Genomic DNA, 26930 nt, shown 5'->3' on the forward strand with positions numbered 1-26930 from the left:
AAGGGAAGTCTCATGGGAAAGGGTACTAGGTGGTAAAGGGGCTCAAGATAGTTGGTCAGCACTCAAGGACCACTTCTTCCAAGCTCAGGATCAGAGTGTCCCAATGGGTAGAAAATCAAGTAAGGGACCTAGAAGACCAGCATGGTTAAACAAGGAACTGCTGGGCATACTCATGTGGAAAAAGAGAATTTATGGATTATGGAAGGAGGGGCTGGCCACTTGAAAGGAATATAGGACAGTTGTTAGAGGATGTAGGGAGGCAATTAGGACAGCTAAGGCCTCCTTGGAACTTAATCTTGTTAGTCAGGTTAAGGACAATAGAAAGGGCTTCTTCAAATACACAGCAAATAAAACTAACACAAGAGGCAATATAGGCCTACTGCTGAACAAGGTGGGTGCCCTGGAGACAGAGGATATGAAGAAGGCAGAGGTGCTGAATGCCTTCCTTGCCTCTGTCTTTATGCCCGCAGACTCTCCCTGGGGGCCCCAGATTCCTATAGCCCCAGAAGGAGTCAGGACAAAGGAGGAGTTTGCTTTGGCAGATGAGGATTGGGTTAGAGATCAGCTATGCAATCTGGACATCTATAAATCGATGGGTGCGGATGGAATACACCCACGGGTGCTGAGGGAGCTGGCAGAGGTCATTGCTAGGCCACTCTCCATCATCTTTGGGAAACGGGAGAGGTGCCTGAGGATTGGAGGATGGCAAATGTCACACCAGTCTATAAGAAGGGCAAGAAGGAGGACCCAGGTAATTATAGACCGGTCAGCCTTACCTCCATCCCTGGAAAGGTGATGGAACAACTTATTCTTGATGCCATCTCTAGACATATCAAGGATGAGGGGGTCATTAAGAACAGCCAACATGGTTTTACCAGGGGGAAGTCACGTTTGACCAACCTTACAGCCTTCTATGAGGAAGTAACTAGGTGGAGGGATGATGATAGAGCGGTAGATGTGGGTTTCCTTGATTTCAGAAAGGCATTTGATACTGTCTCCCACAGCATCCTCATAGATAAGCTAAGGAAGTGTGGGCTTGACGATCAGGTAGTGAGGTGGATAAAGAACTGGTTGAAAGGAAGAAGGCAAAGAGTTGTGGTCAATGGGTTAGAATCTAGCTGGAGGTCTGTGACTAGTGGAGTCCCTCAGGGGCCGGTGCTGGGACCAGTGCTGTTTAGTATTTTCATCAGTGACCTGGATGAGGGAACTGAGTGTACCCTCAGCAAGTTCACTGATGACACTAAACTGGGAGGAGTGGCTGACACACCAGAAGACTGTGTTGCCATTCAGCGAGACCTGGACCGGCTGGAGAGTTGGGTGGGGAGAAACTTGATGAAATTCAACAAGGGCAAGTGTAGAGTCTTGCATCTGGGGAAGAACAAGCCCATGTACCAGTACAGGTTGGGGGTTGACCTGCTGGAAAGGAGTGAAGGGGAAAGGGACCTGGGGGTCCTGGTGGATAGGAGGATGACCATGAGCCAGCAATGTGCCCTTGTGGCCAAGAAGGCAAATGGCATCCTAGGGTGCATTAGAAAGAGTGTGGTTAGTAGGGCAAGAGAGGTTCTCCTCCCCCTCTACTCTGCCTTGGTGAGGCCGCATCTGGAATATTGCATCCAGTTCTGGGCCCCTCAGTTCAAGAAGGACAGGGAATTGCTTGAAAGAGTCCAGCACAGAGCCACAAAGATGATTAAGGGAGTAGAACAACTCCCTTATGAGGAGAGGCTGAGGGAGCTGGGTCTTTTTAGCTTGGAGGAGACTGAGGGGTGACCTCATCAGCATTTACAAATATGTAAAGGGTGGGTGTCAGGATGATGGAGCTAGGCTTTTTTCAGTAATATCCAGTGGCAGGACAAGGGGCAATGGGTGTAAACTGGAGCATAGGAGGTTCCACGTTAACATCAGGAAGATCTTGTTTACTGTGAGAGTGACAGAGCACTGGAACAGGTTGCCCAGGGGGGTTGTGGAGTCTCCTACGTTGGAGATATTCAAGGTCCGCCTGGACAAGTTCCTGTGTGGTGTACTCTAGGTCACCCTGCTCTTGCAGTGGGTTGGACTAGATGATTTTTCGAGGTCCCTTCCAACCCTTGGGATTCTGTGATTCTGTTGTTGGCTCAACTCGAATGTGGTACTTATGTGTAAGTCTAGCTCAAGACACAGTTCCATTGCAATTGGCACCATCTTTGTTAGTCAACAAGAAAGGATATAGAAGAATTCTTCCTTAGGTTCAGCCAGTGACAAAATTGACATCCAATTGACAGGAATCTACAGTTTTGATTTTCAATTGATAGGGAAAAGTCTAATTCTGGAAAACCTCTTGAGCCTAGAGAAGTTACATAGATACAAATGATACCCACTACCTACTAAGATACTAATGAAAACTAATGCTGTACTTTGCATGTCAGACTGAAGCCTTCTATTTCTGTATGTTCCAGTTTTAAATGCTTATCAGTTTGGAAAATGTGAAATACATGAAAGAATTATTAGTTTTTCTCGAACATCAGGGCTTGAGCTTTTCAAAGAGAATAAAGCTTCTCAAAGAGAATCAAGGCTTGAAAGTGGTGCAGAAAAGGTTGCAAGCATTAAACAAGTAACAATCCCCAAAGCAGATGAGCAATGAGGAGCTAAATTGTAAAGAAATTTTAAAGGATCATATATTCTTCTCTGCTGCAGAAGAGGAAATAGCACTGAAGGTACTGAGAGTGAAATGAATCCTCCACTCTATTCCGGTAGTGTCTATTTTTCCAGAGGAAGTCTACAGCCCTAGCTTAGAATAGGCACCTTTTTCTTATAAAGCTTAATTTAAGCAAAATAAATTACACACCATGTTTTGGGTTTTTTTGTTTTTCATTTTGTACTCAAGCATTTAAGAGATAGTACAATCAAAGTGATCTCAAAGATAGCTCATTGGGAATGCTGTAAAAATGAACCTGTTACTGGGATATCTTGTGTCAGGAATATATACCTTCTTGGATGCAGCTCTAAAATGTATTGCAGAGGCAATATATATCTGACACGCAGTTCACTTAGACTCCATGACACAGCAATGGTTCAGAGGGAACACAAGTACTGACACAGTTGGCATATCAGTCTTCATGTAGAAAACCTGTGAAAAAGCATCTGTAATCTCCCCATGTTTCTCAGGTTACCTGAGTCTCCTACCTTTAATATGCTGTGAAATATTTCCTCACAGCACTGCTGTTGGGGCTGAGAAAGCAGCTACAATTTCTAAGCAATTGCCAAGCCCTGTGCCTATGGATTTTATTTGCTGATCACAAATGTTTCCCAGTGGCTTTTACTGTAGTGCTCATTTTTAGTGGCTATTACAACTGCAGATTGGAAAAATATCAGAGTCTAGACTTCTATTCCAATATTATAAAGAGTAAATATTCCAACAGTTCTCACTGCAGATCAAAAAAGTTTAACTTCAGTACTTTTTACACTTTGTATTTCTATGCCTACTTTTTTTAAACAGCAGTATTTTCCTTTACATTAAGTGACTTACAAAGTTAGCTAGATTATTACTGAAGTTTTCAATTCACAACATAGAAGGCTTTCCTAAATGCAGAAACCATTCTAATACATGGTGATATAAAACATCGCTCCATTCAAACACCCTCCTTACAAGAACCAAATGAAACTTGGTTACATCAACATTTATCACCTTCCCCATTCACTTGGCTGATCATTGCTCAAACATATCAAAAAGATACCAGAAACCTTTGCTGAAATTAGATACAATTTGAAAAGATAGGATTTTATTCTGATGCGGTAAGAGAGCTTCTAATTATGCAGCTATTTCTTACCATTCATTTAATTCTATATAATGGAATTCTTTAGTTTCCAAGCTGAAAAATTGTTGTCAGTGAAGAAACAATTAGCAGTATAATGTTTGTGCAGACATGCTGATATCAGACAGTATAGAAACAAGTGTAAAATAGTCTTTTCTAGGCATGGAAACCACTGTGAAAATACATTCTGTTGAAAGCACACAGTAGTAGCAGTGGAGTAAGAACAATGTCCAAGTCGCTACACAAGGGCAACTTGACACTCAGATCTCAATGGCACTGCGGGAAGAAAAGCTCCCCTGCTGAACACGACACAGCTCACAGCTAAATAATAAATCAGAGCATGTAGTCAAGCATCCTGCAAAAGCACATCTTGTTCCCACATCTCTGCCACTTCATGTCCTTCCTAGCGATTCTAATCCATGGCCAATAGCTGACGCAGCTGTGGTTGCAGCTGAGACCACAATGAAGATATCTTAACAGAAGTATTTTGTTTAAACAGCATAATCAAGAATTTACTAGTAATTAGAGGGACAATCCAGAGTATAATGAAATACTAAGAAAGAAAAAAGGGGGAAGGGGGGAACAGAAAAGAAGAAAATACAAGCACATCACAAGCATTGTGTTGTGGTATGGGTAAGTATGTGTGTGTGTGTATACATATATATACACACATACACAAATATATATATATTTATATATATGTGTATACTCAGTTCTGAGCCACTACCTCAGTTTAGGTGCAGACAGTCTGACAAGACTGAAGTAGCACTAGTTCTATTCCATATAAACTCTAACATCACTGTAGAAAGCCTGACTGCAACAAGGAGAATGTGTTGTACCCCTACTCCACCCTTATCCTGAGAGTGGAATTTTGCAATAATAGGAGAGACAATTTTGAACAGCACTAACTTAGAATTTAGTGCTAATAGTTATATACAAAACATTCCCACCTGCTTTCAAGATCACTGCACTGGGAAATACCAAATCCTTAACACTAAGACCAACGGGGTCTCCCACATGAAATGTGCAGGACCTTAACCTAAATTTCCTAACCGTAGCTAAACAAGGTGAATATGCACAAAGTACTCCGAAGTAGGAGATACACAAGTTGCAGGCAGACATACACAGTTAGAAATATTGTACCCATTTAACTTCAGTGGGAAATTAGTTGAAGTTCGAAGTCTAGGATGAACCAGAAGAGGTATTGTTTCTCTGTTCCACCTGAATATAATTCTATTAATGCTTCAATATTGTTCATTATTATATTTACTATTACAATATTTTACATATTTTTATTTCAAGTCATACTATAGACTTTTTGATTCAAGAAAAAATACACCATTAGACTATTACATGCTTAATATTAAATCCATGCTTAATTCTGCACAAAATCAGGCACAAGCCTGAAGCTATAAACTTTGCCTACAATGCAGCAATGATTATCTATGCAAATATGTATCTTATGTGAATCTATTGCATACACAGAAAGCCCTTTTACGAAATATTAGAAAACTTTAAAGCACAACATGATTCACTGAAAAATTAAAATCATGAAATCAGAAAGTTAAAGCACCTTATAGCAGAACCTATGCTCCATTCTCCCAACTACAATCACATATGACTATAGTTATGCTACCTCACAGTTTGTAACATTAATTTTTCCTCATTTTCATCCTCTGTAGTCAACCTCTTTAGTATATTCTTAGTAAATGCAAATACGAGTAGCAAGCACTGGATTTACAAAATTATAATCTGAAAATAAGATGCATATTGAATATTAGGAGTTGGGGTTGTAATACACAGGGCAAAGAGAAAATAATACACAAAAAATCTGAAGGCATGTGAAACAATAAGTGAGAGTAAAATTACACCATGGGATGTCTACTTGTGGAGAAAAAAAATAGAAATATATTCCTAATGAAAACACTTTCAGATTATAGCCATAAATTTTAATATACTACAATGTATTTTCATTACACACACACATTTATACATAATATTTTAGACATTTTAGTACACATAAGAAGACAGGACCACATTTAAATATGATACTATGTTTTTACAGGGAGTTGTAGCCCATGAAATGTGTCATGAGATGAAAAGCTCTCCCTAGAGTTGCAAAATACCATGGACTAGTTTGACTTCTATTCCCTTCCATTGCTCACTAAAGGAATGTCCTTAAGGCACTCTTCAGTTATTACTTCTCCTGGCATATAGTTATTACAGTGTATAGCAGATTTGAGGGAAAAAAGCTAAAGAGAGGATAGCTGGGGGGCCAGGAGGGATGGCCTCCTCAGATGAAACAGTGTGAGTCTGGCATGTCATTAATGCTGTGGAAGAGAACACGCTTTGGAAACGCTGAGGAAGTGCCTAGTGGGACTGTGAGGTTTACACACGTCAGGATCTTCTGTGTCACTAAAGGCTGATTCTGTTTGAAACCTACCCCTAGGATTTCAACTCAATCCGCTTTTATCACCTTGGGAACAGGTAAACATGTTCCTCTGGCATTTTCTGTTCATTCACATTCATTTTTCTGAAGACCTGGTTAAACATAAACACATCCTGACAACTCCAGAATACATGTAAACCCTTGAAAAAAGTACAATAGAGAGAAGGAATAAACAAGAAGAAAACCCAGAGCAAACGTCAAGAGGATTGCTCTCTGCCTGCTCTGCAACAGGAGCATTGCAGCTGCTCACCCCTGTACTCTATCCGCCCAAACACATGTAGCAAAAACAAAATCACTACTCCACTCTGCTCTGACTCAGACAAGGTACTTAGGGAATAGCCACTGAATACAGCAGCAGAGGTTGTCTGTTTAATACCTTACACTGGGCTGAGCATCAGTGAGTCACTGCTGCTGTCTGTAACACAAACCAACTTGGAGACAACATAAAAAGCAAAGGAGAAGAAACCCAGCTATAGCCAGCATGCAAGCAAAAAACTGGAACTGAAGGATTTTGTAAGGTTTTTCTGTACATGAGGGCAAGAACTGAAGCATCTTTGTGACCTTTTGGGCTTTTGCAAGAGTTCCCTGCTAGCTTCTTGGTGGGGGGGATTAAAAACCCTTCTTAATTAAGGTGCAACATGCTGAGATCTGTAACAAGTCACACCACAGAAACATTTGAAGAAATATTCTTGAAACATAACCAGCGATGAGTTTCAAGGTTTTTAGCAGCATATAGAGAAACACATATTTTCCTTAGTAATGTCAGAGCTAGATGTAATCAAGATGCTAATGGAGGAAATGTCCCATCCTCACGTGACCCACTGAATATTGTACTGACCATGTTACTCTAGGACGGAACCCACCTCCATTCATTCTTCTTTATGTTGCCTGATGAAGTCCATCACCACAAAGGAATGTTTCCCCCTGTACTAACGCAATAGGGTGCAGTTCAGAAACCTTTCTGTCTTTGGTCTGGAGATAATTACAGGATTCATGGAGTCAGGAGAGTGCATTACAGACCCGGGTTCAAGAAAAAGTACAAACTTTGCTGTTCTGTTTTGTTGTATTTAAAAGGGAAAAAGATTTTTTTTTTCAGTTCATCACGTATTTTAACACCACATGAAAAGCAGCAATATACGAACAATTAGATTTTCCATGATTATACCTGTCATATTTTCATAGAACAAAATTTATTGCCTCAGGGCAGTTTTAATTACAATCTAGTGGTGGGTGATTGAAGTTTTAATAAGAAATAGTGAACTGAAAATACATTAAATCCCCAAACAATTCTATATAAAAAAGTCAGTCTTTATCCCAGAGTGTCTTGAACATTGAGACTGACAGAACTTCTCTTGCTATTAAAAGATTAAGAACTTGAAATAGGTTCATGATGTCACTGTTAACTAAACATAGGGAAGGTGTTAAGAGCTCACACAATGTAGTTCTTTCAGCTTGCAAGGAATGAGTAAGAAAAAAACAAACTAAACCAAATAAAAAGAAAACAAACCAACCAGAGCACCCCAAAGCCCACTAGGAATTCAAACTGGGTTTGTTTTTTTTTGTGGGAGGCACAATCCAGTAAACTACTGTTACACAAAAATTGTATTTTTTCATAGCTAAACTAGATATCACCGCACTCTGAATGTGTTATATTCTATACTTCTCTATAACAGTGGCTTCTAAACCATTTCTATTTGTGGATCACTTCCAAATCCATATTGATGTTTTTTAACTATTTTGAAAGTTAATATTAAATAAAAGTGAATTTCTCTGGCAGTCACAATTCAATACAAACTGTTGAAACATATTTGTGGATTTATCCCCTCCCCTGGGAACTGGTCCTCTGCACCTTCAACTGATTTTGTTTGACAAATATCACGTCCATCAGCCTGGAAGAACAAACCAACTGGTTTTGTCTCTGTAAAATATTAGCAGAATTCTGTAAATAAAGCCTGAATGGTACCAAAAATATAACTTATAAATATAAAAGTAAAAATTAATAGCCTAGAACAAGGCTAAGGAGAATGTAGGAAAAAAAAAATAGGAAAAACCTTATTCACTAACTTTGCTGGCATCAAAGATTCAGAGAAACAGAGCAAAGCCTTCCCCTATGGCTGACTTTTGGGCATTAGCAGATGTGCAAGAGCATCTACTTATGCTCTAAATACTCATCCACACTGCTTAATTCAGAGGTGCAGTGCCTAGCACACAATCTAACTGCCATACATTTTTGAGATGTCTTGCAATATAAAGATTACGATGATGTTTAAATTGAGATAAATACAGTGGAAAAAGAGTTTATTCTCATCTAGCTAAATACTATAAAAGCTCAAATGCAAGCCCTTCTGTATTATCCTTCCTCCTGGTTCCGTGAATCCTTTTCTCCTCACACAATGGCTCAGCACTGATATGATGGAGGAATAACAAAGGAAGAATTAGGGTATTTCTGTTCAGTCTAGCTTGTAATTAAGTTATCAGATCACTCTTTTGGAGGGTGGGAGATAAACATAAACTTTCTTCGAAGATAAAGTTGATCTCAAATCTCTAATTTTCTAGACAGCCATTTGAGTTGCAGAATTTTCTTCCAAACATATTAGAAATGAAAACTTACAAAAAACCCCTAAAACACACAAAAAGAAGAAAAACTTCAACCATGGTATCTCTGTAGTGCAGTTCTAAGTAGAAGATTTCAGTCTGATCCTGAATAATTTAAGGTGTCAACATTTACCCAAATGGCTACAGAGAGGACTTCAGTTGCATCTGTGTAAGACATCCTGGTCTTAGCACACACATATCTGTCATTCAGCTGTACTTGTCTCATGTCTGTATGCTACAGGTGCAGTATGGACCCTGTTGACTCCATGTTTCTGATTCTACCAGGACAGTCAGATTCTGGTGTTAAAATCAGGCATACTTTGGAGACTTCAGTGTTTGGAGCTAGGTCATCAAAAATCCTCTTCCCTCTGAACACCAGGAACAAACGTAAACATGTTTGTAGACAGACCACTGAGGACCACTTCCACCTCCAGGTGAGTTCATAAATCAAATCCAAACACATAACGAATGTGAGCCCTTTAGGACTTTATTTGAAGAGCATCAACTTCTATCTGCTAAGCAGCTGCATAAAAGGGAAAGAAGAATGTTCCTGGACTGACCTTGGACTTTGAAGAAACCATATCTTCATCACATTGACACATCATAAAATGTGTTATCCCCTTGTTTTTTTGAAGCTTCCCCATCAGACGGAATCTTTTAATTCAAGCAAAAGGATTAACATAAAAACATGTGAAGTACCTTAGCCTCTACTGATTAATAGAGCTTTTTTGCAGGTGAAGCTTACATTTGTTTATCAGCATTTTTACAGTTGGATCACAGAAAGTTAGAAACTGCAATTTAGACCTTCAGGAAACAGCACAAAACAGTTTATCCTGCTGCCTTCCTTCAGCATATCCTGCTTTCTAAACTTTTCCACAGAGACTTATGGCACAAGGAAATTGCTGGGCTCCTGGGGAATTTTGCCTTTTGTACTAACAAGTACATCAAAGTCAGTGTTGCAAAGAAAGCTGACAGGAGCTCTCTTAAGGCATGTTTTAATATGGAAATTCCACTGGAAAGCCCAAAAGATGTGATAAAGGTGGCAGGTGGACACCTTAAACCTGTAAGGGAGAAAAACCTATGAAAGAAAACTGTCAGGGGAACACAACACCTGAATCTGCTTCATACATTCATGAAGACAGAAATTCAGTATTTCTTTCTTAACTAGCTCTGCAGCAAGCTGTTTCCAAGGACTCAAACCCTGCTGATCCAATTCCTTTAAAGCTTACTTGGAAGAACCCCAGATTTACCTGTGTTCTTTCCCGAGGGTCCCAATTAGCTGCATGCCTGAAATACTGGCTCAAACTGAGCTACCAAAATGCTGGAGGAAAAACTCAACTATTCCAGGAAACAATTTGTTACACGACTGAACCCATACTGTTATCCAGTGCATCTAAGGATACTGCAGCTATATAATAAACATTATGGCCATGTGGTAGATGGCTACCTTTACAGAATCCTTTCCAGAAAGGGAAAAAACATTAGGACTGAAATAAAAGAACGTTCAATTACTCATTGTTGAATTTTAATTTATAAATTACATGACCAGCAACCAACCCAAATGTAGGGTTTTGTCTTTTACTTGATCATAGAACACAACTCTAAAAGGGGTTTCAAATCAGATTCTGATGTCTATTCTGCAATTCAATAGGTCCTTATTGCAGCAAGAGTTCTACTGAAGCTGAAAGTTAAGTTTGATGCGTGCATGTATTTCATGAGTGAAAACTGGCATCTTTAAATTTAATCTTCTTCTGGCTCCACAGTAAAAATTACTGCCTTTAGCTTAATCTTACTGAAAATGTGACCAAAAAAAAAGGTAGAACAAACACATGGGAAAAATGGACAGTTTTCTTGTAGCAAGGTATTTCAATTTCTCATTAGGGAAGAAAAGATTTAACTACCTTTATCTTCCAATGTAAAATATTCACCAAAAATTATTAAAACCTTTTGGATTTGGATAACATTTATTTAATCTGAACATATTTTATTTTTTATTTACTATATTTTGTGTGGCTGCTAATGATTTACTGTTGATTTTTCTTGTTAAGAATTGCTTATCTGAATACCTACCATTACACACATAGTTGCAGCACCCAAGCACTCTGTCATGATCATCTGATCTTAGGCCTGCCAAAGAATTACATCTGAAGTCAGAGAAGAGGGAAATCATGTGCTGAAAGAGGAATGTTCTATCCTATGCTAACATATCCTACTCCATCGTACCCTATGCTATCCTACCCCCAGTCATGTCCTAAAGGAGGACATGGAACATGATGCAGGCACCCAAGACATGGTAGTTCCCTCATAAAAACTCTGCCTTGCCCCAAAAGCTCTATTTCCAGTATCACACACCAGTTATGAAAGTGAACATTGAATAAGCACAAAGCAATGAAATGGTAAGCTTGGAGACCCAAAAGCCCTTGAGAATTAGGAACCGTTCTATATTATTATCTAATCTTTCTGCATTTGTGCTTTATTTCTGCCTTCTAAAATGCAAATTGAACTAAATTACAATTCAAATGTTTTGAGAACTTATTAAAACTCTCTAAAATTCTTACAGGAAATGTATTTCAAAAGAATTGTCATCATCAGATGTTTTATCATTAGAAACAGGACCAGGAATTTAGAGAATTCATAGCATTTATAGAAAACAGTGACTGTGTCTTGGACACAGGCAGACTAAAATGTATTTATAAGGTGAAAAGGGTGAACAATTTAAGATGACTTAGTGTGGTGCTGTCTAATTTGAACTTTGAATATGGGAAATGCGGAAAAAGAGAAACAAAGGGTACAAAGCATTCCACTAAGACAAATACTGGCATCATGCATACAGTTAGGTATCAATGCTCTTAATAAAAAGGTACTGAAAGGCAAAATAAGATGCAGGTAAGAGTTCCAAAAATAATACACAGCTACTATATAACAGTTTGTGTATAATGTGTGTGTGAGCTTGGACCACTGAGATCACGACTTACATTTGGTTCTTCTCAGTAATATTTAATAGAGCTTTCAGCAAACAAGTGAAGTTTTAATTTCACAGAGGATTTAAAAGTTTTAAAATACAATTTTGTTGTGGTTGAAAAAGTAAACTTAGGAACTGAAAGAAAGGTCAGGAGTCTTGGGAGGGTTGGCCAAACAGCAGTAGAGTATAGAAGCCAATATCGGCAGCCCTCAAGAACTTCAAGAACATTTCTTCAGTCTGTTTAGACAGGCAAACTTCCATTAAACAAATAAATAGGAGCAAATTCAATTCCTAGGACAAAATATTGTGATTTTGAAAAAGTCGTATTTTTTGTCACTGAAAGATCATTATTCTACAAGATTTCTGACTAGCCACAGTGCTAAAGAGTCTTAAAGCAATAAATTCATCAATGCGCTTCTTGGGCAGACAATCTGAAGACATCAGCCCAAGAAATAAGTAAGAAAATAGTTCTCTTTGCCTGTCAGGCAGAAACATACAAAAATATCTGCAGGAGAAGAAGCTGCCTGAGGGTAAGCCTCAGCTAAGAAGGGTAGCAAAGTCCTGGAGACGAAAACTGGGATGAACTTAAGAAAAGCAACAACAGCAGTTTGGGTTGCATTGTTTTCTTTTTAAATCTGAGCTTCTGAAGCTGAAAGTAACTTTAGAACCAAAAGAAACCAAAAGAGTTATCTAGAACAAGATTTCACTTTCCACAGCTGATACATCACCCCTGCCCCCCCATCTTACGGTAATTTAATGAGCCTTTTAATGAGGCTTTACACCTGAAGAACATAATTCACAAAGAAGATTTCAGTATCCATAAACCTAGACAAAGAAACTTGCTTGTAACAAACACATGAAGAATTCCCCCAGAGAGGCTAAAAAACAACAACACAATCTCTGGAAAATTAGCCATGGTGGTTTATTTTGTAAAGGATTTTGCTCAAATGAATATATACAGGAGACTGAATGGGAAACAACTGCTGCAGCTATCACTGCTCCTTATTTTTCTCCATATCAAACGGGAACACAAGAAAGCTATCAGTGACAACCTACTGTGTAAGGAGATAAAATAGTTAAATTGTGAAGCTGATTATCTAACAATATTATTTGCCACAAGCTCTTTTGAGCTTTCATCATCCCAGGCACACTTAGAAGCTTTAACTGCAATAGGCTGTGCTAGCAGGACAGAGATTCAGCAGGTGTCTCTCTAAGCTAGCGTACTAAATGCTATTTCAGCACTACATACAGTTCAGGTCTACAAAAATCAAAACAATGACACATGTCTATCTATAAGGATATGGTAAGTGGGAAGGATGAACCTCTCTTTATCTGTCAACACTAATACAACATCTGCAGAAGGCAAACCAAGGAAACTATGAAAACATGGAAACAGGCAATATTTGTAAGAACTTTCATTGCAAGCACTCCGATTTATTTTTCCAGACTTCTATGATGCCTTGCAAGGTATGTGAGTTATGTGACTCCATCCTCTGAGTCATAATGTTGCATCTATACAACCTGGCTTTCAGTTAATAAAATAAGACTCTAGGAAAGACAAAATCAGACTCAAACCTCTGAAATGGACAAGTTGAAAAATGTTTGCTTTCACAAGTGTCATATCTTACTAGCTGTCATTCCAAAACACACTTGCTGCAGCAGCTACAACTGACTTTAAAAATAGGCTACATTTGCATCTGGAGACTTAAGGAAAGTTCATACCGGCTAATGGGCTCAGTAATATAGTCCAAAAAAGCATATCTACAACTAGTACTAGTGTGCAAATATCCACTGAACGTAGTTTTAAAAGCAGTGCAGTATCAATCTTAAACTCACCTGCAAAGTTCCTGCCATATCCAAAGTAGCTATTTTTGCTATTTGGACCACCTCTAGTATTGGATTGAAAACTAAATCTAATGCTGCTGAAAGTAGCTGACAGTGTCTGTTCCGAATACACACAGAAAGCATCCAGTAATAAAATTTAGGAATTTTCCACCCCAGTGAGTTACTCAGTATGTGGAGAATTGATGGGGATAAAAAATAAAAAGTAAACATATAAATAGCCCTAGTGCCCTAAGTCTGTAAAATTCTACCAAATAAATAATGGGAAAGACTTAAAGAACCAATGCTATGTAAAAATATATGGTATGCATGATCATACAGTCCTTATACAGAGAAAAGTTCATTTTATTTGTAATTTTTCTAAAACATCAGTATTTTTTTCTAGTAGGATATTGGCACAACTAAAGCTGTTTGATTTGTGATACTGGTACACATTTCTTGTGAGCTTTTCACTAAATATCTTTTCCTACAGCCAAAAAGCCACCTACAGTTTTAAGTGAAAAGTTACAACAAAATAATAAAATACTTTGAAATGTTAAAGAGAAGAAGCAGCCACAGCCTAACAATTCCAAGGGTAAAAATAACATGTTAGAGTGAAAGATAACATAAAACCTGTGTACATGATACAGAAACATCCACAGACAAAATTTCAGTTCATCTGTTTGATCAGTAATTTACTCAAGCTCATTTGCTCTTCCCCATCCTTGTAGACTTCTTAGAAGCCAGGCCTGAAGTTATTTTGGTGAACAACCCAGCACAGAAAGTGCACTGGTAGGAAAAAGAGGAAGGGAAAGACATTTTATCTTGATCAATCTTCTGACACCCACCACAACTCAGCATTAAAATGAGACCTCTCCCTTTCTCTCTTTATTCTATGACATATCACAGTTGTGCATAATAAAGTAATAGGAAACATCAGGTTGAAACATCAACTCAATGCCTAATCCATCAGTGGCTTTTAATGACAAAATCACAGAGTTTACTCTGTCATCATTAAAATAACAAGGAAAGTCAGAGTCACAGATTGCCCTCAAAGAGGATATAATTGAAGCTCTGGAGAATGGCCTAATTTTCAGACAAGGACTTTGACTCTCACAGCCTGAGAATGAGAATAAATGGATTTAACATATTTGAAGGGATGATAATGAAGGTGGAGGGCAACTGTTACTATGTGACTGGTGGAAGCAAGGAGAGGCAGCCTGGGAAGAATGCAGGGATGTTGTCTGGGAAGCTAGGGACCATGTTAGGAAAGCTAAGGCCCAGTTAGAATTAAACTTGCCTGGGGATGTTATAGATAACAGGAAGGGATTCTATAGTTACATTGCAAATAAGAGACAGACTAGGGATAGCAAGGGCCCTCTCTGGAAGCTATCAGAACTGCCTAACCTGGATTTGGAGAAGGCTGAGGTTCTTAACGACTTCTTTGACTCAGCCTTCCCTGGCAAAGGCTCTGACCAGACAATCCAAGTCTTGGAAGGCAGAGGCAGGGACTGTGAGAACGAAGACCTTAGGGCCACTGTAGGAGAGAATCTGGTTCGAGACCATCTTAAGAACCTGAACTTACACAAGTCCATGGGACCTGATGAAATCCATCCATGGGTGCTGAAGGAGCTGGAAAATAAGTTGTTAAGCCACTGTCCATCACATTTGGAAAATCATGGCAGTCAGGTGAAGTTCCCTACGATGGAAAAAGGGAAATATAACCTCCATTTTCAAGAAGAGAAAAATGGATGACCCAGGGAATTACAGACCAGTCAGTCTCACCTCTGTGCCTGGCAAAATCTGGGAGCAGGTTCCCCTGGAAGACATGCTACAGCACATGAAAAACAATAAGGTGCCTGGTAACAGCCAGCATGGCTTTACTAGGGGGAAATCCTGCCTGACCAACTTGGTGGCATACTATGATAGGGCTAAGAAACTGATGGACAGGGGTGGAGCAGTTGATGTCATCTACCTGGACTTGTGCAAAGTGTTCGACACTGTCTCACATGACATCCTTGTCTCTAAATTGGAGAGACATCAATTTGACAGGTGGACCACTTGGTGGATAAAAAACTGGCTGGATGGCTGCACTCAAAGAATTGTGGTCAACGGTTCAATGTCCGGCTGGAGACCAGTAATGCGTGGTGTCCCTCAGGGATCGGTGTTGGGACTGGTCTTGTTTAACATCTTTGTCGCTGACATGGACAATGGAATTGAGTGTGCCCTCATCAAGTTTGCCGATGACACCAAGCTGTGTGGTTCGGTTGATACACTAGAGGGAAGGAATGCCATCCAGAGGGACCTTGACACACTTGTGAGGTGGGCTGATGCCAACCTCATGAAGTTTAACCATGCCAAGTGCAAGCTCCTTCACCTGGGTCAAAGCAATCCCAGGCACAGCTACAGGTTGGGCAGAGAAGAGATTCAGAGCAGCCCTGCGGAGAACGACTTAGGGGTGTTGGTCAATGAGAAAATGAACATGAGCCAGCTTCAGTGTGCGCTCGCAGCCCAGAAAACCAACCATATCCTGGGCTGCATCAAGAGGAGCGTGACCGGCAGGTCGAAGGAGGTGACCCTTCCCCTCTACTCTGCTCCTGTGAGACCTCACCTGGAGCACTGTGTGCAGTTCTGGTGTCCTCAGCACAAGGACATGGAACTGTTGAACAAGTCCATAGGAGGGCCACGAGGATGATCAGGGCACTGGAGCACCTCCTGTATGAAGATAGGCTGAGAAAGTTGGGGCTGTTCAGCCTGGAAAAGAGAAGGCTGCATTGAGACCTCATAGCAGCCTTCCAGTATCTGAAAGGAGCCTATAAATATGCTAGGGAGGGACTTTTCATTAGGGACTGCAGTGATAGGAGAAGGAATAACGGGTTCAACCTTAAACAGAAAAGTTTAGATTGGATATAAGGAGGAAGTTCTTTACTGTAAGGGTGGTGAGGCACTGGAATGGGTTGCCCAAGGACGATGTGAATGCTCCATCACTGGCTGTGTTCAAGAGCTTGGACAGAGCCCTGGATGACATAGTTTAGTGTGAGGCATCCCTGGCCATGACAGGGGTGTTGGAACTAGGTGATCTTAAGGTCCTTTCCAACCCTAACTATTCTATGATTCTATGATTTTGCACAGATTATAGTATGGATTGGAGGACTTTAGCCCTATGATCAGAAGATTCAAATGGGAAGGAAAAGAACTGAGTTGCACATAATTCTCCCTGGTCAGATGTTTTGTCTATTTAGTTTTTAGATTAGAAGATAACTGGAAAAATACATACTTCCAGTATACACATTGGAACATAGTTTAGATGCAATTTCAACACACCTGTGCAAGTGTATCTGGATCTAGGTGCTTATCCATATGTATACACAGATATTTTCAGCTCACAGACCTGGCCCAAATCCTCACAGAGTGATTAGCTTTACGTTTTAGGGTACCATAGTAGTATAGGCAATTTACAATTAGCAGACCAGAAGGTGGGTGAATTCAGATTCTATTTGAGGATGTTCGGTTACTTTTAGACATCCAAACAAAATTCAAGCTAGAGTTCTGGATCCTTTCCAAAAAATAAGAGTATGAAGCACACTTACAAAATTTATTTTAGTTTTGTAGGTCTTTCAGGCTGCAGAAAAGTTCCCAACCGTATTTAAAGTTTACAGCATCTCAGGCCAGGAGTCTCAAAATACATTATGCCACATGTTTATTTAATCTTCCCAGTTATATTGTGAGACACTGAAGGCGAGAAAGGAAATACTAAGAGATCTGGACACACTTGCACAGCTGTGTTGAAATTGCATCTAAACCAGCAGATAAACATTCTAAGCTCCACAGTCACAGGCACAGTTGTGCATATTGGACATTACCCAACAGCACGTAGAGGGAACCTGTCTCCTAGCACACAATCTGTGCCTCAGTTTCCATGGAAACTCAGTTTCCTCAGTTTTCAGAAGAAACCAAGGCATAAAGACTGGACTGAAGATATAATGCCTTTGGCTGAGAAGGCTTAAGAAATCCAGACAATAAGGTGCAAATCCATATGGAAACTCACCTTTGTCTACATGCAGTCTGAGAAGACAAGGTTATCTACTAGTACCTTTCATTAAATGACCTTAACATAAGAGTTTAATAGATAAAAAACAAATGATCCCAATGACAGCAAAATAAAGCTATATTAAGCAGGAATTTGTCAGTGCAAATATGAATGGCTCTCATTCTCTAGTGAAATGTAGTTTAGTAGACTTTTCTGTACACAAATTATTATTCTGTTGCATTAGAATATGGGCAGTAATGGAAGAAGAGTTTATTAATAAATGTACTGTGACTGTACACTGTAGTTTTTTTCAACAAGATACTGACTCTGAGGCTTTCCAGAAAGAGTTTTTTCACAGTGGAAAAGAATATTTGCAGAGGAATATGCATACATCTTTATTTCAAATATGAGGACAAGTAGGATTCATCTCGAAGTATTACACAAACATGTTGCCAACAGTTTAATAAGTTACAAATGCAGAAAGGAATCTGATCTGAGCAAGAAATATGATGTTTTGATCCTGTTTCCAACATTTTCTGCTGGCTGTGTTTGCAAAGACTCTTAGGAGGTGTTTACTCATCATATTTTCTTTTAACTTTAATTCCCTGTTACCTCAGAGAGCCACACTTGCTTACCCTCTTCAATTCAAATGTACCAGCAATAATTAGCAAGAAGTTAAAACTGCAGATTTTCCTGCCATAGAAGATTCAGGAGGCTGCCCTATACTTCATGAACTGCTCAGATGGGCAGAGGAAAGCCAAGGGCTGCATCCCTGAGATCACACAAGACTGAAGCTGCACCTTAGATTGCATGGGCAGTATTGGATTGAATATTACTTTCAGATGTCATATTTCATCTACCTCACAACACAATGCATGAACAGAAAACAAAACCCCAGAAAAGCACTTTGCAAAGCACAGAATTTTTAAAATATGCTTTTCTAAAAACAGAATTCACAATTTTAAATTTTATAGTGTGGCAACAAAAATTATGATCCATGCAAATCTTGATACAGTATTTCACATGAGTAATAAAATATGAATCCATCTCACATATTAATATGTTTAAAAGGATTTATTTTTATATAGCCAGTGAGAAAATATTTGTAACTCCTCAAATCATATTTTATAAATATAAGGTTAGGTACTCTATTTAGTATTTCTAATGATACTCAAGAAATAATATTAGTAACCCCCAGATACAAGTATTATTGTCTTTTGTATAAAGAAAAGTATGTGTGGGTTAATCCTTTAGCTTCCATCTGAACTGAAAGATTATGATCTATTAGCATGATCTACATAGCCCCAGAAAGCTATTGCACTGATGAATGGGGTAGGGATTTTAAAATAGAGGATAACTCCAATGAAAATTAACAATTTAGCTGCAAGACTGCTTAATGGGCTAGTCGTACTATTTGTTGGCATCCTTGGAAAGATTGTGTACATGAAAAATATCCAAAAATCTTTGTGAGTTTTGCCTGTAGTTATTGCAAGATATATTTTCAATGAAATCTCCACCCATTTTCAATTTACACACCTGGAAATGCAGGTTGCAATGGTAGCACAGCTAGTCTGTGCACTATCTTTTAACAAGATAGGTACACAGAGACAGAATATTAACTTGTCTATAATACCATAGAATCATAGAATATCTCAAGTTGGAAGGGACCCATAAGGATCATCAAGCCAAAGGACAACATGCATACTATATGCATATGGAAATTCCATAATATCAAAATAGTGTGTGCTCTGTAGTGTTAGGCCAAGCAGATATGTAATGGTAAACAACAGTGAACAACTAAAGAAATGTTTACTATTTGACCAATAGGCTATACCGCAAGATAGTATTTGACATCTCTAACTATAAGGCTGTTGCCTATCTTCCTCCTTACTACTCATACCACTCTCTTCCTCCATTATGCTTTACTGGGAAATTCTCCATTTTCTTTTTGCCCTAATTTTTTCTCTTCTTGATAATATTTTCAATTAGTAGATACCTAGGAAAGTTCAGATTATGCCTTTCCCTTTTCTCCTTCCCCAGGTAGGTACCTATTTCAACTGCCATTTTTAAGCTTCTCCCAAACATAAATTCATACACATGACAAAAATAAAAATAGACTTTTTTCCTAAGAGCAGGATAAGTCATCTTTGTCCAGATTTTTGTTGTAATCTTTTCTCATATAAACAAGAAATTAAACCACAAAGCTTTTCCATGTTTCCGCTAATTAATTTTACCTTTAAGTCACAGCTAGAGAGCTTTCTAGCACAAAGTTGCCTGAAAACACAAATAATTTGGAATGCAAGAGTTATTTCTCTTTCAAAGGTGTTCTCACAGCTCAAGGGAAGACAGCTTATTATTAGAAAAGTCATCACTAATATTTGCTTATCATAACCTTGCCCAAAGATTGTTTGTGAAGCAAGCCTACAGAAAATCATGGCATGCCTCTGGTATGCTAGTCTCTGAACAATGACACTGTTGATGTCATTCACAGGCACCTTCCTCGTGGCATCACTGGAGGATAGATCATCCTCTTCCATCATATTCTTTTCAGGTTTCAGGTCTTAATTAACACTTTGAGCCATATTAGCCCCAACAGTAAAGTCCTTTGTGTAATCATTAGTAGCAGTTCCACTCAACTCTACTTCTAATTTCAAAGAAAATGTGAGCCAGCAGATTTAAGAGGACTTAAACTTTAGATAAATAATTCAGCTTCACTACATAAAGTTTACAAAATGTCAGCGTAAGGATAGTCCTAAAAAAACAGAAGAAAGAAATACATATGGAAGGTGAAGAAATTCTTCTAGAAAAATGTAACAGTTCAGATGCAGGGCATAATAAGTGCATGTCTACTGTGTACATAAATAATCCAGAGGAAGGTTTAAAATCAGAAGTCACTGAAAGCTCTGATATAAATCCAGGATAACTACAAATATCCTGTATAAAAGCCAGTGTAAATATCTGAGCCATTAGGAGCAACTGAACTTATGGAACATCCTTCTCCTAATTGAATCTTCTTTTACATCAGGGAACTGAATCGTATTACTGTTTTCAAGAAGTGACTGTGGGCTTGCCTGAAGTGAGGCAGGGCCTTTGCTTCAACGCTTCTCGAATCTCTTCTAAAGCATGAGATACCTAATTTTGTTGCAGTTTTAAGATCAAATCATCACAGACACACACAAACCCTTACATTAATCTTGAGTCACAAGAAAATATAAGGTTTGGCTGTGATAACTTAAAAACATCAGACTTACATGGCTTGATGTGAAAACAGTGGAAAAAAACTAGTACATTCACAAAGCTCTGCAAATGACTTATAATATTTTGCAATAATAATATCAAGTCCACAGAGTGCTACATAAATAGATGCCCACTGAGTTAAAACAGGAAAACAAACAAAAAAATTATATCTATTTTGTACTCATTTGAGTGAAGCAGAGAAGCTTTGGCCAAGATAACCCTGATGTACACTGCATGTTAGGGAAGCTACAGGAACTGAAAAAGTGAACTCCTCTTAAGAATACAAAGGCAGGAAAATGGGTACATCCTGTGGTACCTATTTAGGGATAACAGACAAAACAAAATCCCATTGCCTACAAGAAGGCTAGTACTCAAGACAACTTGCAAGAAGCAGTTTCACTCTCAGACTGCTTCTTCAGCTGCATGAACTTGTACTGATAGGGGACTGCTTGGGTGGGAGTCATCTCCAACTTTATACATCTACAATATAGACATTTGCATTGAGGCTTCTCTGAAAGAGAAAGCGAGAAATGAGTACTTCAGGATGGAGTTCATCCCATTTTAAAGTCTTATTCAGAGCATGTCAGGTCAATCCTGACTGAGAAGTGCCTGTTTTATTCCATTGAACAAAAAAGGAGTTTAGGACTACCAGCTGAGTAGATATCTACAACTGGGTGAATTAATCCCTCTTCTCTCTTTAACTTTAAATGACACATCCAAACTCATCTGCAAGTCTATGTGGATATGTAATTGCTCAGGGAACCCCAGTTTGCTGTTCCATCCTTTAAACCTATGTCTAGTAGTTCTAGTCTGTAAAAAGCATGTTTATGAATTCACCCAGATCCCCCCATGCATGTTTGTTCAGCATCTTTTGGAAAGCACTCTAAACTCTTATATGAGTCAGAGTGATGAGAGTAGGAATCATAAAAAGCAATTACCCAGGTTTGGTGTCTTACAGGATAGAAGAGAAAGGGACTGCTAGCAAAAGTACTTTTAAGAAATAGTTACTTCTTATTTAAAACACGAAGAATTGTGAGGTTACAATGCAGCACGGTCTTCCCACTAATAGTTCAAGATTAAATTTGCTGATATGAAACATGATTGAAATACAGATTAAATTAGCAAAACAGAGATACAATAAGTATGGAAATTAATCTGATTCACGCACGGTTACATTTGTTGAAGGAGAAGGATAAGTTGCTGCCATCAGGAAAGACTGAATAAGACAGACTAAATATCAACAGATACAGTTAGTGTATATATACACTATATAGAATAGTACCAAAATGAACAATCATGACTTCAAAGATACCATTATTTTTACATCACATTTAAAAAAGCTCTTCTTGTTTCCCCAACATCACTGCTGACTGTAGAGTATAGTGATCTTCAAGTCATAAACATTAATGTGCGTCACTTAGAGGAATATTTTCCAATCTATTTATAACTTGATTTGTTACTTGGCCGTGGTTCCTAATCTGCCCATCAATATTATGAGCATCTGCCCTATGCCAATGAACTAATGAGTTCATTTTCTACCACAAAGTCACAAGCCATCTTTCTACATGTCATATACTATACACATCAGGCTGACATTGCCCGTAAGTGTGTAGGCAGCAAAAATAACAATAAATGCATGTTTCAATAACAAATAATGATTTTTTTTAAATGCTAAATAGAAAACTCAGTCCATTAGTACTCACCACCAGGGCTTTAGATCTGTTACTCAGAAGCTTTTCAATGTCTCTGGCTGCAAGTTCCACGAGCTGACGTGGGTTGTTGGCTTCCACAGTATACAAATCTCTGTTTTTCAGATAAATCTGTAAGAAGAGGTAAAAATGGAAATAAATCAAAATGGCAACAGACATTCAAAATCAGCAAAGTGACTTGACAGGACAGGCATCATGATGCCCTCTGCTCTTACTGCAGAGCTTCAGAAAAGTGCCTTGGATTAAAGAAATACTTCACTTTTTTGTCTGAGAGGTAGGAGGTGCCACTAAAAATCATTTAATATATCTTCAAAACTGACAGTGTCTAGTGATGGATAGTTCAGCTGCTAAATGTTCAAGGAATCTGATTCCCATATCATGCTGAGAGAAAAGTAAAATGGAGATCCTTTGAAATGACGGAAGTTGAAATCAAATAGTTAGTGCTGGATTGAATTCTTCCTTGAATGCTGAACAAAAAAAAAAAAAGTTAGAAGTAAATCATTTAAGTTATCCTAATGTAACGAGTTTAGTTCCTTATTTATTATTTCATATGATGGTGAAGAAAAGGACAAAAACAAAAAAAGAGATAAAAAGGCGAAAGAAAACAAAAAAAGGAAATAGGGAAGTGAAAGGAAGGGAAAAGATAGGGGGAAAGTAGGGGGAAAAGAACTATAATCATGTTACTCCTCTATCATGAGTAAAGGTTATGTCTGGTAAGATAAGAGAGACACTAACTGTTTTCAAAGTGGAACACATATATAAAGGAGATAATTTGATTTGTTAAACAAAGCCACTACAATGAAATGCACACAACCACAAGAAGTAAAGAAGAACAAAGTAGCAAAAAATCCATTTGCCTATCACTAGAACTCGATAAAGCAAAACCACATTTTTTGGGGAGGGGGCAGGGAAAGAAAAAAACCTTATGGCTTGATAGGCAAATAGGGGAAACCAACCAATGCAACCAACAGATGGCCTGAGTTTACTCAAGTACTTTGTCTCTCCGCAACGCTGCCTGATAGGAGCCATGCTGCCTCCTGGGGAGTAATTCCAGGCACAAGCAGGAATGGGTCTAGCACTAATGCACTGGCTGCCATCCAATACAAGAACCAAGAAACTACAGACCAGTCTATTAGTCTTGCCAGGTTTCTTGGGTTAAAGCTGTGGAGACCTTAAAGAAACTCATCAAAATGTGCTTCCAGGGCTTGTAGCTGATGGGTATTTATCACAGTCAAATTTCTGACAACTACAGTCATAGCTGCAAATTTTTATTGGGCACATCTCATAAGCTGTCATAGGTTTTCAGCACCTTTGAATTTCACAACGATGATGCTGGGGTTTGGGTTTTTTTCCTTCAGAAGTACCATCTTTCCTTCACATCAGTAACTGAGTAATTGGAATAAGCTTTAATTTTTTATATAGTAGCAATTACTTTTAAAAAATCAGTGCATCATGAGCAGAAAACCACTACTCAGGTTATAGTTTGGATATTTTTGAGGTGCTTAATTTTCAAAATTGCTCCATAAAATGTTTATCCTCAGTATAATTTGGAGTATAATTTGGTATAATGGACTGTAGTGACCAGAAGAGTCTTACAGTCCTACAGGCAGGGCAAGAGTAGAAATCAGTTTTATAGATCCATGGTTTCTTGAATCAAGAATGGAAACTTCAGAGGAGCCTCAAAACTGGCAAAACTCTCAGGTTCTCCCATCAACAGCAAATATTCACCCTGATCACATAAGGAACAGACACTGGAATGTGGATGTTACAAGGTGTTTGTGTCTTATTCTTTGAAGATAATTCTTCATTTGTGACTGTGTGAAGTGCACCAGCATCAGAAGTTACAGATTTATAGAAGAACAGTCACAAGATCTTGTAAATAGGTTAGAAGAATGTAAAATAACTTTCACAAAAGTTTTTAAATAATGTTTATGCTTATTATTAAGTTTATGCTTTAAGAAGAATGATTTTAATAATAACCTTAAAGCATTCTTTTATTTCTGAAAATGTTTATTTTCCTTTGTTCAATGTTTTCCTGGTTTCTTTTGTGCAGATCTATTCATGCAGTTGCCTTACAATTGCTACTCAATGGTGAAAGCAATAAGAACATTTCAATATAATCCTGTTTCCTTTGAAAGTTTTAACTAAGGAAAAACATGTTAAAATTCGGAGAAAAAAAAATCCATTTCATTGTAATTAAATTGTTCACTCTAGTAATAAACAAACATTAAGAAAGCCACAAGCTAAGAAAATATACAGTAGGGGCACAGTCAAGTATGTACTCATGAAGGTTTGAAGCAATGGGTGATAGGGATGATGTGGAGATTGCACTGACCAGCTACCTAAGGACATGTAGATGCTTAGAAATGTCTAAGCACTTAGTTAAATATGGTTTCTAAGAGGCTGTTACCTCACTGTCTCACCAGAAGTTAAGGTGATGGCACACTGCATCCACACAACAGTGATTTTCCACCCCACCAACAAGAAATCAAGTACAAATAATTTACTGGACTTAATGTTTCACTACAGAGTAGTTAGAGTAAGCAGTGCTGGTGAGGGACTGAGAACCTGAACAGAAAGTCTGCATTTTTATCTTTATCTAGGCCATTCTTATAGCAAACACACAAACCTATAAACTCTAATCTGAAAACACTCAACCTTTTCATACACCCCATTCCTATAAGGAAGCTGTTCCCATACCTCAAGCTTGAATGGTTTGAAAGCTGCAGACTACCAGAGCATGGTCTAGTGAGTGTATGTGTAAGAAAAAAACACACATTTAAATTTTAATTCTCCAGCACAAATTATCAGAATAGTTCAAAAACCTGAATCATTCAACAAAGGAGATCACCACCACAGGAGACAGGAGTTCTATTAAGATCTTTCTAACAAGCATTGTGGGTCCTGCTGTGCACAAGATCCCGTCTAGATTTGAGTTAGTAACTCTTTTTTCTCCTTCTCCTTGCTTTACCCCATGGCAGGGCTCAGAGCACCTACCTCCCCTGCTTCCACTGTTGGTGACAGATTTATCCCACAAGCTCCTAAACAAAAGACATCAGAAATAATTCAGAATTTCAATATTTCTTTACTTTCCTGAAGTGCGAGACCTGCCTAAACTACCAAGGAATAGCTTAAGAATTATTCACTATTTATTGAAGAGGTGTGTACATAATTTAGTTGTTGCCTGCTCCCCTTCAATTCAGCTGTAGCATTACAGCATTTCAGCACAACTCCACATGGGCAAATGATACACGCTTCAGGATTTGGCACTCTATGACAAACTATTACTTCTCCAAGCCTCCCACCTAGAAGTCAAACACAATTAGCAGAAGCTCATCTCAGACACAAAGGGTCTTAGCAAAGGTGTGCTCATTCGTCTTCCAAAATGCAATTTGGCAGGCTTTGTGGCTTGTTAAGGAGAGCTAATTTTAATACATTTTATTAAATTGTTTTGACCGAGTAAATACAAGTTTCTGTTGGCTTTTACATCTAAAATAATTTTTAGTACTTTAATCACACGTGTTTTGCGAAAAGCCCTCCCAGTTGTCAGTAAAACCCTAGCGTTTCTCACAGAATAAAGTCTCATTACATAATAGTAAAATTTGTAAGGTCAAAGCACAAAAAACACTTCAATTTTTCTCTGAAGTCAATAGCCTTGTACTGCTTGATTCAGGCAGCAATGTAATAAATTGCTTTCTCAATGCTGAATATGTATTCTGGTATAATGAACTGCAAGGTGTTAGGGGAAAGAATGTGATAGAAAGTCACATTAGGGTGAAACAACACAAGAAGGACAATAGTTGATGGTGGTGAAGATTAGAAAATCTGACAGTTCCTCAGCACAACATGGCCCTCTCCATTCAGTCGTCAAGGACATGTTTATAAATCTCTCACAAAGAGAAATTCTCTTGTTTTATACAAGACTCGTGTGGGAAAATCAACCACTTCTGTACAAATCGAGAAAGAACAAAAGATGCACCTTTGTTATATGGCTCTTGCTGCACTGTGGCCATCATTGGGATTGAGGCCCACTGTAACAGTAAAATGTTATTTAAATGGCCTTTATTACACTCAGAAAAAGTTCCTGAGAGTAATAAATTATCTGTGCTTTGGATCTGTGGCTTCCCATGGCAAATTTCCCCTGGTCCTTCCAAAAAGTCTCTTGCTTTCTACCCCCCCTGTCATTAATAAGTCTCAATGACCTCGACCTGCCTCACTGGGAACCTCCACCTGCATTGTTGCCAAATATATGAAGAGAGCTTGGGGGCAGGAAAAGTCAGAAAACAGAAATAATCACTCCTATCCATGTGAGTGATTATCATTAACTTTTTATTACCGT

General features: G+C 38.4%; 1 protein-coding gene across 2 annotated transcripts in view; it reads right to left on the reverse strand.

Annotated features, from left to right (window-relative positions):
* Window positions 1-26930, reverse strand: part of CACNA2D1 (calcium voltage-gated channel auxiliary subunit alpha2delta 1) — a 398283-nt gene that overhangs the window by 302512 nt on the left and 68841 nt on the right. For both annotated transcript variants that reach the window (XM_013128868.3, XM_031048307.2), the window contains exon 3: window positions 22586-22702. In XM_013128868.3, coding sequence (XP_012984322.1) covers window positions 22586-22702 — 117 coding nt within the window. The remainder of the gene's footprint in view (window positions 1-22585; window positions 22703-26930) is intronic.

Source organism: Melopsittacus undulatus, chromosome 5 (assembly GCF_012275295.1).
Source record: "Melopsittacus undulatus isolate bMelUnd1 chromosome 5, bMelUnd1.mat.Z, whole genome shotgun sequence".
Classification (NCBI taxonomy): Eukaryota; Metazoa; Chordata; class Aves; order Psittaciformes; family Psittaculidae; genus Melopsittacus; species Melopsittacus undulatus.